The sequence below is a fragment of the Mustela putorius genome, unplaced genomic scaffold, assembly GCF_011764305.1.
Source record: "Mustela putorius furo isolate JIRA1106 unplaced genomic scaffold, ASM1176430v1.1 tig00003834_pilon_pilon_pilon, whole genome shotgun sequence".
NCBI lineage: Eukaryota > Metazoa > Chordata > Mammalia > Carnivora > Mustelidae > Mustela > Mustela putorius.
Genome location: NW_025421987.1, coordinates 82239593 through 82254128, shown reverse-complemented (window position 1 = coordinate 82254128; position 14536 = coordinate 82239593). Strand labels below are relative to the sequence as shown.

Sequence of the window (14536 nt, the reverse complement as noted above, 5' to 3'; positions counted from 1 at the left end):
CACATATAGCAAAAAATCATTTCCAAAAGGCAAAACAGGCCGAATTATATATAAATGGAGTCCAAAAGGCCCTCTTTCACTGAGGTCAAGAAACTCATGAGACACAGCAGTGGGCAAAAACTCAAGCCCCTCCTAGTAAATGTCTCTGCTTTATGTTAATGCTTACTTTTTTATTAAAGGTTTAGGATAATCACTGAGTATTTACTTAATATATGACCAAAATTTTTCCATTTGTCTCAAACAGCATTTAAATGGACAGATAACACTGATATAGAGAATATTAATAACAAAGCAATTAAACAACTCATCCCAAGCGGTAACGGTCCTTTAACTACAGCTTCACACTCAAAATACTGTCATTTAACTTATAGCCCATGGGTAAATAATATCCATTAATGGTGTCAGAAACTTAAAAGTGAAACCTCCCCTCCTATCATCATCACCATTCTTCTCTCCTACCCATGACTTCTTACCTTATTCTATGCCTTTGCAACAACCAATTATTATTTATTCAGGGCCTACTGTGTAGAAGTTTATTACCCTATTGTTACTCCACTCTTACTTTTTCTTCTGCACTAAACAAAAGAAAAAAAATATCACAAACACCTTCTCAGAAATACTATGACAATTCTGATGGACATATGAGTGATAAAAACACATTAAGTGAAAAAGAAGAGCAAGCCCAAGGGGTGAAATGGCTTTTAAAAAACATAATGATGAACTGTTACAAAAATCATGGGTCTTATTAGCGAGTCACCCTGTACAGAAAGAAATATCTTTACTTTATCATATGATAATAATGAGAAACAAGTCACATACTACTTTACTAAAAATAGAAAACAAGTAAGGCTATCAAATGCTCCATGTAACCATAAATAAAATACAGTATCAGACAAGATTAAATTTCAATTAAATTGCTATATTAGTAATAACATTTAACTTATTTAACATTAAGTAGAAATACCTACCAACAAGATTCCTAGGAACCTGAATAAAATCCTCAACAAATTCCAAGAAACCTCTAGCCTTTTTTACAGCATCAGCACTCTGCAGGAGAAAATAAACATAAAATATAACCCTGAAGAAAACCCCAATTCAAACACACACACACACACGAAATGAGAAACTGTGAATTACTATGTTCTAGTACAAGATTCTGTTCAGCCCACTAAAGTGACATTCCAGCTCAAATAACTCATGAAGTACTTTAAAAAGAAAAAAAAATTATTAAGAGGCTAGGAAAAAAAGCATACTATTAGAACATCTTTAAGGGAAGGGGAAAAAAAAACCTAAGTTGAGAAAACAGAATTTAACTTACTTGTGTTAGCCAAATTTTAACCCAATCCTAAATATATTAGGTCCATACTCCCATGTTAAGTTTCTCTAGGTGAATGTTAAATACAAATTAATTATATTGTCACTGTCTACACTGCCACACTTTTTCTTTTCATTTTCAACATAAATTATTTTAAAAGCTATTTTTGTGGAGATACTTTTTAAAAAGTACCTACAAATAAGATTAAAATTCCTTACTTCTAACTGGTATAATTTTAAAAGACTGGAAGACTGGAAAAGGGACCCTCTATACAATCTATAGTTCTTGGGAAGTTACCTTCCACTTTTACTGTGTTCTTTAAAAGCCCATAGATGAAGTATATCATGCACCCATCATGTCATATAACACACAAAAATTTTAAAGCATTTTTAATCCTCACAAGCTGCAATGTAAGCACAACTATTTTCATTTTGAAATTAGGAAAATTATGCAGAGAAGTTAAGTAACTTTCTCCAAGTTCACTCACTTGGTAGAGACAATTCCAATCAGGTAGTTAGTATGGCTCCAAAGGTTTCAGAAATAAAATTTAAAAATCAGGCCTCTACTAATTCACTTTATGACCCAACTTTTCATGAGAAGAACTATGCATGAAAAGTCAAGATGTGAAGGACGCCTCAGAGACTCAAATGGTTAAGTGTCTACCTTAGGCTCAGATCATGATCCCAAGTTGCTAGGATGGACTGGGCTCTCTGCACAGTAAGGAGTTGGCTGGTCTCTGTCTGCCCCTCCCCCTTCACTTGTGCTCTTTAACTCAGATGCACACACTCTCATAAATACCTTTTTTTTTTTTTTAAGATTTTAAAAAATTTATTTAATAGAGATAGGGGGAGACAGAGGGATAAGTGAGGTAGAAGACTCACCACGGAGCAGAGAGCCCAACATAGGCCTTGATCCCAGGACCCCGAGACCATGACCCAAGCCAAAGGCAAATGCCCAACAACTGAGCCACCCAAGCACCCCTCTAATAAATATCTTAATTAAAAAAAAAAAAAAGTTAAGACTTGAAATCATCACCCTAAAAACCTCATCCACTTTTTTTAATGTGAGACATGGTCTTAAAGAAAGTCTGAATTATTTCTCAGGTTTGTTATTTTCCAATTCACACAAATGTCATAATTAACCAGAGACAAAAAATATTATCCAAACTCAAGTTCTTCAAAAGCTCCTCTATTATATGCTATTCACAGCTGCCAGTGTCTGGCACAGTAAGCACTCAAAAAAAGCAAATTATTTGTAATGCACATAAAACTGAGTTAAAATCAGAAGCAATTGCTTAAACTTCTGAGAACAGTATGTATAAATACTCTATAAATCTTTTATTGACCCATATAATACAACAGTTCTTCAATCTACCTGCATACACATAATGGTTACTGGGGCTGACTGATTTTTAAAACTATTTCACTGGGAAACTGAAATTCCAAATATATAATCAAGCAAGTTATAATAAAGTTACTAACAAAAAAATTCTTTAAATAAAGTTACTGAGATGGGGGACAGACATTAGCTTACCTCTCCATAGATTCTAAATGTTCCAGTATCTTCATCTAGCTCAATAGCTGTAACTCCAGGAACCTTCCTAGCTTGCTGTATGTTACTACCATGTGTTCCTATTGCCAGGCCCATCAAATCTTCTCTCACAACAAATTCCTCATGAAAAGCTGCTGCAAGTTGTTTTGTGCACTATAAAAGAGGTATATTAAAATTTTTATTACAAAAGTTCAAAAACAAATGGCTTTTCATATGCCCACGTTTGTAGTAGTCATAATCATCAAGAAGCAGAAGCAAACCAAATGTGCACTAAACAGATAAACAAAATGAGATACATGCATACAAAATTATTTAGCCTTCAAAAGGAAATTTTGACACATGCTACAATGTGGACTGAGGACACTGTACTTAGTGAAGTAACAACAAAAAAAAAAGAATACTCTTACGATTCCATCTACATGACATTTCTAAAGTAGTCAAATTTATAGAAACAAAAAGTAGAATGGTGGTTGCCTGAGGGGATGGAGGGGTGAATATGGGAAGTTGCTGTCTAGTGGCTTTAGTTTCAGTTTTACAAAATGAAAAGTTCTGGAAACTGGTTAATTAACAACATGAACAGACCTAACACAACTGAACTCTACACTTTAAAATGGTTAGGTGGTAAATCTTATATTGTAATTTACCATAATGTTTAAAAAAACAAAAAGAACTAAGAAAAAATTAAAGAATACTCCTTTGGGATCATATAACAGAAGGGGAAAAAACAGTTTGGTAAGTCTGTTTAATCATGATTACAAAAAATAGTTCATTCTAAAACAATTTTCTAGAATTACTGATATAAGAAGTTCTCCAATAGTGTGGCAATGAAGAATAGGAGAAAACAAAGTAGTACCTTAGGATGGGATAGAAAAGCAGTAATAGGCTCTTTTTTAAAACCTACATGCTATGTGTCCTCCTCTCGTCTTATCTAACAGTTATTATAGTGCACTAGTTAACTAATGGAAGTGTGTTATGAATAACAGCTGACAGAGTAGTAAAAAAAAAAGTTAAGGACAGAGTAAAGAAAAACTAGTAATATAGTTCTACTGGATATCCCTAATGAGTTTCTAAGTTCTTTGGCACCTGTTATCTATAGCCTAACAAAAAACTCAATAGTATTTAGCAAACAAAAGCTATTTGGGGAAAGTAACAAAAAAATAATTGCTCTAAGGGCACAATGATGCCTGGAATCAACCACAAAACAGGTCCCAAGGTACCTTTTAATAGTCAAGTAGTTTAAGCCAAGAAACTTGATTAATATACTTATGAAACTAAATGGGACACACAAAAAAACTCTGATAAACCCACTTACTTCTAAATGCTTAGTGGCCTCTTCATTTCTGGACATAAGCATCAACTTCGTACGAATACTTCGCAAATGCATGTCACTTAAAATATTTACTCTCTTCACAGTTGCTTCGCTGGCAGACTATAAACAAACAAGTTAATCATTCAAAATAATCTTATTTTTCAAGACAATACAAACAAGAACCTTCCACATAAAACCTTCCTTGATCCTCATCTACTATACTTCTCTCCCCACCATTTCCCCCTCCCAAAGGTAATCCTATTCCCCAATTCCCTTTCTGAATTCCATTATTTAGTTCTGCTATTCAAATTATGATTGGGGTTAGGAGGGCAGGGGAGGATCCAGGATCCCACACATTCATAATATCATGTTGTTCAGAATGCCTTATTAAGATTTTTTTCTTCCACAAAAGATAGAAATTAACATTTTATAGCTGTGAAAAAATTTTCTTCCGTATGTATTAACAAACTTACTGCACACCAAGTTCATTTTATCTTTTCAAATATTTAATTATAAAACCTGTGCAACATCCACTGGCTACCTTAAAACATGTAGTTATCTTACCAATATCATTAGCTGTGTGGTTTCTGGGTGGTAAAAAATTCTGCATGCTCCTACTGCTTTCTTAAAATCTTTATGTGCATTTTCATTAGCACACCTAGGGAGAAATTGATTCATATTTAAGACCTAAATAACAGATTAAACCAGAAGGCAATTATAATGCAAACTAAGTATTTTATTTTGACACTACCCATTAAAACTTTGTTTACTAAAAAGATTTTCTATCATAAGTTTTTGGGTGTTTGGGAAAAAGATTTTTGTAGCACTCTTCTTAATTCACAAAGCAATTCAACAGTAAACAAAATTACTCACGCCTCTCTCAAATCCTCAGGAACATCCACTGTGCATTTAAAGAAGGTATTTTTTTTGACAGTTTTATTTTGATTGACAGGCCGAAGTCGTTCAAATGTGACTATTTCATTGTAAGTGGCATCACAAGCAGCATATTCAATGACATAAAACTAAAAGACATCAAAATACTTTAAAAATCCCATCTGAACAAAAATAATGAGCTTTAAATGAAGTTCTAATTGCCTTGCTCAGCTTACCAGCAGACCCTCCCCCTTGTGGCACAAATACTAAGCACAGCTTAGTTACGTCAATCTGATTTGCCTAAACTAGATTATAGGCTCTTACAAGCATGAACCTTGGTGGTCCTCACATGCCTGAAGTGTATCCCTGAAGAGAAGCTTTGAGGTTTGTAAACTCAGAAAACAAATAAAAATAAACGGTCTAATGAATTTTTAAAATTTATGATCAACTATTTCCAAATTAGGAGTTCAGAAACAAAACTAAGAACTTAAGTAACGTTTACAGAAACCAGGAGTTGAGGTATTTCTTTGGAAACTAGTCACAAAGCAAGTGTAAACATCACTTACTTCTCCTTTCATCATTCGAACTTTAGCCAACCACCATCCACAGGGTTCTTGGTCATTTGCTCTTGAATATACCTGAGGAGAGGGGAAAAAAAGGCCCTTATCCATTCATCCTGGAAGATTTCAACATCACAATGACTTTTATGATAAATGCCAAATCCCATCAAATTCTAGAATCAAAAATGTCACTGCCCTAAAATTAGTTAACCATAACTTAATAAAAGAGTTATGTCTGTTTAAACTTTACTACTGAAAAACAAACTGAACCCTTTTGAGGCAATTTGGCTCTTTGGAAATCTAATTCCAAATTCAGGAGATTTTCCAAACATAAATATTATTTTAAAGAATGCTCTTCACAAGGCAGTTTAACATAGTGTAAAACAGAGTTCTTTCACAGTTTATGTCAATCCTGTTCACTCTTAAGCACTGCACTCTGATGATTCAAGTATCAGACACAAGGATAAGCTAGAAATTACTAAAGACATTTTAAATATCACAACAATATTTCTAAGATGCTGAAATCAACGGTTTTCTTAAAGAAACCCAATTTTAAAACCTTCAAGGATATGATATTTAGAATTTAGATTCCTTCCTGAAGAGCCTAAATCAAAAGCACTAAAATTGTTTAGCTGACCAATAAAAATTTAAATTATACACATTTAGTACGTGTAGCACGGTTCATAAGAATCTTACAAACCTCTTCTGTAAAAAAAAAATTATCTTATATCCTCTGTATTTGTCATTACCAGGTATTTTGTAACATAACACATTAGAGAAGTTTCCCTTAGGGATTAGAGATATTTCTAATGGTACAGCATCTTGATATATCTTCAGTATGTGGAAAACTGGGGGGGAGGGGTATTGGAAGAGACAACCAAGAAGAACCACATTAAAATCTTTATTATATTAAGAGTACAGAGAAATCTATCAATATATGTTAACACCTATCTTTGGGTTAAATGTAAACAACCTGATAATAAGCAAAGAGTTTGGAGAGAAAGCGAAAGACTCAGTGAGGTGATCTGAGAGTAATCATGAAAGTGGGGGAATACTGGAAATGTAACTGAATAAGCCAAAATCTCACATCAACTTCACTGTGCATGATGATCAGAAAAAAAACCTACATACCAATCAGGCTCCAGTGGACTCAATTTTAGCTTTACAATTCTTTATGAGCAAATCTATCTTGTAACTTTTATCTTTTTGGTCTCCAAAAAACAATAAATTTTACTTTTCTTAAGAATAAAACAAAATTCATTCTATCTTGCAAATTATTTTACGTATCCATGGAACCTCTTATAAATCTAGAGGGAAATCTAATGATCTTAGTTTTTTTTCTATATCTTGAAACACTTCACTATTTCATCATCATTCATCAATTATTCCCAACTGTGCTTTAAAAAAGGCTATAAAAAGAAAAACAAGAGAGAGAAGAATGATGGTATCACCTGGAAGAACACAACAGTGAAATATAGCATTACTATTGCATCATCCTGGTTTCTTTACTGCACAGTCTTTCAAGAAAGTATAAAAAGACTGGAGACACCATTCTTGCAGTCTACTTCTGGTTTTCACTGAACAGTTAAGAATTCAGAATTTTTAATTTTCCACCCATAACTGCAAAGACAAAATTTACAGAGGAAGGGCTTGCACAATTATTAGAGGAATCTGGACTGATGCAGAGACAGACAACAGCACTCTAGATTCTAATGATGAATGTGAAATTACAAGCAGAATCTCCCACCATGAAGCCTTTAGATGATGAATAGTCCCAAACATTATACTTCTAAGAAGAAAAAGGAAATTTAATATCCTCACCCAGTTAATCATTCAAACTGTGACTTCATCATACAAAATCATGCAACAAGACTCGGGACCATTCTGTTTTTCTAAAAGGACATGTGATCATATTCTTTCATCTTTTATGACTGTACACCAAAATGTACCCCCATATAGCTCACAAGTGGGCAAATGCAAAAGGTAGCTGTGTATACAAAGATGACTAGAAAGAAACAAATGATCAAGACATGCAAAAAATGCAATGAGTTAGTCAGTGCAACTGGTTAAGTATGAAAATGATAAATCATAGCACAAAGGTAAAATTAGAAGCCACTAAGAGTTCCAAAATATTCTTAAAGAACTGCATTTCTGTTAACCCAAGTGTAAGATGAACCAGAATGAAATGATAAACTAGAACTTACTAGATGTGTTTTAAATTTGATTATAAGTATTTGTGAGAATTTAATCTGCGTTTATGCATGACAGCTGATGAGCAGTAAGTAGTATTTAGAGACCTGTATTCATATATATATATATATATATGTATATATATATATATAAAACCAAAACCAGGAAAATATGGCATAAAAAGTTGTATTTGCTATTTTTTTTTTTTAAAGATTTATTCAGGGTTGGGGAGGCATTAGAAGGAGAAACTCAAGCAGACTCTGCTCTGAGCATGGAGCCCAACACAGGACTCTACCTCACCACTGTGAGACCACAACCTAAGCAAAAACCAAGAGTCAGATGCTTAACTGACTAAGCCACCGAGGCACCCTCGTATTTACTATGTTTAAATGCTCATTAAGATACTTAATGTTGACCTTCAGCATCCTTTTATTCTTAACTTCAGTGAAATTATCTGTAAACAGACTTAATTTTTTTCAGAAATGGCCCACCAGGACCAAATGATAAGTGCTGATGACCTTCTCCCTCAGTATGCCTCAGATTAAAAGAAACCCTTAAGAACAGGAGGGAATTGCCCATTCCAAGTACTATCTCAGAAAGGCAAGTTCAGCTAAACAGACTGGAATATCTGTTGGTACCTAGTGAATGGGTGTCTTAAAAGTTTCGGGGGAGGAGGGAGAATGGGTCTTTAAACTACCTAAATCCCTTTGCTCTAATTCTACTTTCACCAAAATAAAATTTTCTAGGAATGTGACTTCCTTTGTGAGCTTACCACCAAATAAAGAGAATAAATCATTCTGGACTGCCTTGAAGCTTTATCTCTCACTGAACATTAAAATTCTGGATTTCATTTTATACTTACATCTATCTCTGTAAGCTTCATTAAAAATTTTACCACTGAAAGACAAAGTCATTCTCATAAAGCCAACTAAATCCAAGTTCATGAGCTTAAATCAAACACTATGAACTTGGCTCCACTTGAGTGCAGTGGGTCAAATCACTTTCTTTCCAAAATGAACAGTTTATCTTACACGATAAAAAAATCACTTTAATGACTCATTAAAACTGTGCCATAGTATACTGTGTCCCTGATGTTGCTCACTGTATTTATGACTCCATCACTGGAGTAGGAGCACCTCAAAGAAATTACCTTTATTCAGACTTTAAATTTCAAAACTATTCCCAAGGAGCAAATTACACTCTAAAGCAACAGCCCTCACTCATTGTTTTAACATTCTAAGTTTCTACAAATCCAAGGAAGAGCTTGAAGAAAACCAAAGAGGACCCGTGAGAGACCTAAAAGCACAACAGTACTCAGGCTGAAGAAGTCCAATTTCATGGAGTGGATAATGGAACATGAAAAATCAAATTCCAGAATTCTATTTCTGGGTTCTTTCCACCAAATAACTCCAAGTCAAGCTCTACTACAAAACGGGCTCTAAATTCTAACACACAAAGTACAGTTACTTAAATGAATTATAGTCATGTTATTAACCTTTCAATCAAGTTAATAATGTTTTTAACTATGCTTTTCAAAGTCACAACCAAATATGAACACCAAAAATAGACGGTTTTTAACCAGTTTTCACCAAATTAACTGAAAAGAGTATTTCTAAATAATGTTAACCATTAAACTGAATAATCTTAACAGCCAGTTTTATAATTGTTCCTTTATATTCACTATATCCTCTCATTACAATTATAACCTATCATAAAGAAATGGAAAGTGTACATTAGGAAAGCAACTTTAACACCTAGAACACACTGAGGCGTTTTATCTACCTATACATAGTATTTTCTCATTCAACTATGTCGCTGATACTTTTAACAAATGGGTTTAAAGTCTTGGAAAATAGCCATTTCCCATGTAACAACAATCAAGAATGTTTACCTCTTCTTTAAACATATGCAAATTTCCCATGCCCTAAGACTAACTGTAAACTTGGCATTATAAGAAAGACTAATTACAGATAGATAAAATTTTCAGACTGGTTGCAAGAATCAAATTGAGACATTTTTTAAAGGTAGAACAGAGGAGCACCTGGATGGCCCAGTAGGTTAAGCATCCTTCAGCTCAGGTTATGATCCCAACTCCTGGGATCAATCCCCGACCCGCATAGGTGCTCTCTGCTCAGGGGGGAGCCTGCTTCTCCTTCTCCCTGCCATTCCACCTTCTTATGCTGTCAAATAAATAAAGTCTTTTAAAAAATAATTAACAAAGGCAAAATGGAAACTACATGTATCTTCATGTTTTGTATAAAAAAATACTGAATTTTAAAAATTTTAAGGTAAGGGTGGGCACCTGGGTGGTTTAGCTGGTTAAGCATCCAACACTTTTTTTTTTAAGATTTTTTTTTTATTATTATTAGACAGAGCGTGCTCAAGTGTGCATGCCAGCATAAGCAAGGGAAACAGCAGGGAGAGGGAGAAACAGCTTCCCCACTAAGGAGGGAGCCCAATGAGGGGCTTGATCCAAGGACCTTGGGATCATGACCTGAACAGAAGGCAGATGCTTAACTGACTGAGCCACCCAGGCACCCCTAAACATCCAACTCTTGATTTCAGCTCAGGTCATGATCTCAAGATCCTGAGAATAAGCCCGCCATTGGGACCCTCGGCATGGAATCTGAGAATCTCTCTCTCCATCTGCCTATGTCCCTCTCCCATCTCACATAGGCTTACAGGTCCTACCCCCGCCCCTCCCTCTCTCAGTAAATAAAAAAAAGTTTTTCTTAAATTTTCAGATATGGGAGTCTCTTATCTCAAATTGTTCTTATTACTCGTTTCTCTCAAGGCATCTATCCCAACATTATAATTGAAATATAAAGACATAGGAACATAACATCTGACAAGTCACCATTTAAAAAAAAAAAAAAGTTTATGCCACAAGAACAGAAACTTGACAATTCTTATCTCAACCAGAAAGCACCACAATTTAAAAAAAAAAAAAGTTTTTTTAATCAAATATGTTAAACCCAAGAGAAAAACCTTGTAGAATTATATACTGGCTTCAGTGTTAGCCTTCCTACGGAATGTGTTTGTGTGAGCTCATGTACTAACCTCCTGAACAAAGCAGGTATCTATAATTAAAAAACAAAACAATTCACATGTGAAATCACTCAGGAAAAAAAATTCTCGATTGCACTTCCAGTATCCCAGAATACTATATTATATATCCAGCTTAAGAAAATTTAAAGAAATCATTTTCCCATGATTTCCAATTTCATAAGGTGAGCATTTTCTTAGCAATCTTTTTTTTTTTAAAGATTTTATTTATTTGACACAGAGAGAAAGAGAAAGAGAACACAAGCAGAGGGAGTGGGATAGAGAGAAGCAGGCTTCCCACTGAGCACAGAGCCTGATGCGGGGTTCGATCCCAGGATCATGACCTAAGCAGAGGGCAACACTTAACAACTGAGCCACTCAGGCACCCCTTTCTTAGCAATCTTAAGTTAGCAAAGTCAGCAAAGCAAGCACTTACTGAAAAATTTTTCTTCTATCAAATGTTAAAGATCTTAAAACACATGCCACTTTTTAAAAAAGTCAAAGAAAAAGCCACTAAGAGGTTTAAAAATAAGGCTTTGGATTTTAAACCTTTGTTTCAAAACCTTCTTTCTCTTATAAATCATATAGTGCTTCCTTAAGGACATTAGACCATGACACTAATTTATGTTCTATAATTCCATGTAAGCCCTCATATATTGACTGGAAAGATGAACCTCAAGTAGCCAAACATTTTTACAGTAGTAAAATTTTAGGATAAACCATATGAAATTGTCAAAATTCAACCATTCCTGACTTACAAGAAAGAAACTGTCATACTGAACTTTAAATGACTGAAGAGACTCAATAAAAATCTCCCTCCTGTATCTTTTTGTTCTAAATCCATTAGTGATGACCAAATCAAAGTCGCCTTTCCCTTCTTAAAAGAAGAAGGGTTCTTAGAGGTACAAAAGAACAAGAGTTGTGAGTCTGGCACAAAACTAACAACACTCTATGAATATAGTGTAACGAACGTATCAGAGAATAACATTCAAGTCAAAAACTGGAACTGGTCTCGGTTTCCCAACCTTCAGCCTTTGTGACCTTGGAAAGCTTAGTAAGTATTGCTTAGAAGACGCCCTCAAGAAACTGTTATGTCAAACTCAGATAATCTTTTTAAAAAGCCAGTTGGGGGTGCTAGGTGGCTCATTCAGTTAAGCATCTGCCTTCAGCTCAGGTCATGATCCAGGAGTCCTCTGACTGAGCACTGGGTAGGGCTCCCTGCTTGGCAGGGGTGGGGGGGTGGGGGGTGATGGTGGTGGTGTCTGTCCCTTCCCCTCTGCCTCTACCCACCTCAACCCACTTGATCACCCCCACCTCTGGCTCCTGCACATGTAAGTGCCCACTCTCTCTCTCAAATAAATAAAATCTTAAAATTTTAAAAAGCCAGTTATAGCTTATACATGTTAGTGCTATACAAGCGTCAACTGTTACTTAATGCTATATGGTATGTGACTGACAGAAACAGTGGCTGATGACTTAAGTTAATATACTAAAACATACTGTGCAATGAATTCGTCTAGAGAAAAGTATCAAGTTAGATTAAAAACCTAAATACTCCTGGGGAGCCTGAGTGGCTCAGTTGGTTAAGTGGTTCTTGATTTCAGCTCAGGTCATGATCTCAGTGTGGTGGGATGGAGCCCCATACATGGGGCCACATGCTCAGCAGGGAGTTGGGTTGGGATTCTCTGTCCCACTCTTCATCTGCCCCTCCCTAACATGCACACCACTCACCATCTCTAAAATAAATAAAGCTTAAAAAAGCAAAACAACAACAAAAAAATACTCCTTAAAACAACAAAGACCATACCTGTAGAAATACTGAAAAAAGTATCCTGAATGCCACACCAAAAACTTAGCACACTAGAATAAAATAAACTTCATGGGAAAAGCCATTAAATATACTTTTTAACTGTCCAGGAGAAAGCACCACAGATAAAAAATTACCCATAAAATACAAAGATTTCCTACATCAAAATCCACATAAACAAAAACACACAAAATTCATATTGGCTTACAGCCAATAAACTAAAAGATGCTCCATATCACTAGTGATAAATATTAACACTGAACACATCAGCTTTCCTGTTACCAGTTTTATAAAACTTTACAACTTAATAATAACCCAGCCAGTCAATCTATGAGGAAACAAACACCTTCGTGTATTAGCACTTTTGGAGGACAAAATTGTATGTTCTGGTACCATCAATATTTTAAATATATACGCCTCCAATTTAGCAAGTGAACCACTTAAGATTCCATACAATCAGAAGAGCGGTTTACTTAAGGACATTACTCTGTGTTTATTTTTTGGCAATAGCAAAAAAATCTGTCAGTAATTTTAATTTCTAATTATGATACGTCTGTACTAAAAAATATTATGGGGTGGTCATAAAGAATCAAGTAAATCTGTTATGTGCAGCATGAAAATGTCCATTATATCCCAACTGACTGAATACAGAAATCACAAATATATAACATATTCCCAATTTAACTTTAAACTCTTTTAAAATGCCAAGAAAAATACAATTCTCGTAAATGAGATTTAAGCGAGAGTGTACAAACAAGCATATCTACACTAAGAGGAAGTTTGTTTTTTTATTTTATATAGTACTGTATCATTTCATTTTTTACATTAAACTTTAGTACAATTTAAAGGCGGAGGAGATTAAAAAGAGAACTACCCTAAATACTCAGTAATCACACCACTGGGTATTTACGCAAAGAATACAAAAACACTAATTCAAAAGGATATATGCACCTCAATGTTACTGCAGGATTATTTACAATAGCCAAACTATAGAAGCAGCCCTAGTGCGGATCAACTGATGAATGGACAAAGATAGGGAGGGGGTGTATACACAAAGATACACACACAACAGAATATTACCTGAGCCATTAAAAAGAATAGATGGAGCTAGAGAGAACAATGTTCAGCAAAATAAGCAAAGTTAAAGAAAGGCAAATGCTGTATGAGTTCACTCATATGTGGAATTTAAGAAATAAAGCAAAGGGGAAAGAAAAAAAAAGACAAACCAAAGCACAAACTTGTAAGTATAGAGAACAGAAGGTTACCAGAGGGGAAATGGGTAGGGGAATGGGTGAAAGAGGTGAAGGAGATTTTGAGTACACTTACCTTGATAAGCCCTGAGTTAACACATATAAACCTACACAATCACGATATTGTATACCTAAAACTAATCAAACACTGTATATTAACTACACTAGAATTACAATTTTTAAAAATTTTTAAAAAGAGTAAGTAGTTTCAAAAATTTGGAATCTATGGGTGGCAAGATTGATTTTAAAATTCTTTATGCAAATTTTCAAATTTTTCAAAAGTGGAAAAAAATGACATCTTAATTTCAGATAATGATTCTCGTAATTTAAGGAGCAAACTTCACCAAAATGGAACCATAAAAGACAATGTGAAAGAAAACACTCTGCAATCATCAATTTCCAAATCGTTCCATCTCTTACACCAATATTTTGTATACAGCTGGGGAGGCAGGCTAAAAAGATGGTCCAGGAACAACTTAGTCTGAGACAGGGGAAAGCACAATATAACACCACCACAAGCACACCACCAAGTTTTTCCTTTAATCTGAGCCTTGACGCGATCATTATCTGAAAAATTTAAAAACTATGAAAAGCACTAGTCTCACAACTAACCACCACACATTTCTAATTCCAGAA

At 34.7% G+C, this 14536-nt stretch overlaps 1 protein-coding gene across 5 annotated transcripts in view; it reads right to left on the bottom strand.

The window, feature by feature from the left end:
- FXR1 (FMR1 autosomal homolog 1) overlaps nt 1-14536 on the bottom strand; it is a 58331-nt gene that overhangs the window by 22491 nt on the left and 21304 nt on the right. For all 5 annotated transcript variants that reach the window (XM_004745072.3, XM_004745073.3, XM_004745074.3 and 2 more), the window contains exons 4-9: nt 5615-5686; nt 5049-5197; nt 4740-4833; nt 4179-4295; nt 2849-3019; nt 969-1047 (exon numbers count right to left, since the gene is read on the bottom strand). In XM_004745072.3, the coding sequence (XP_004745129.1) occupies nt 969-1047; nt 2849-3019; nt 4179-4295; nt 4740-4833; nt 5049-5197; nt 5615-5686 (682 nt within the window). The remainder of the gene's footprint in view (nt 1-968; nt 1048-2848; nt 3020-4178; nt 4296-4739; nt 4834-5048; nt 5198-5614; nt 5687-14536) is intronic.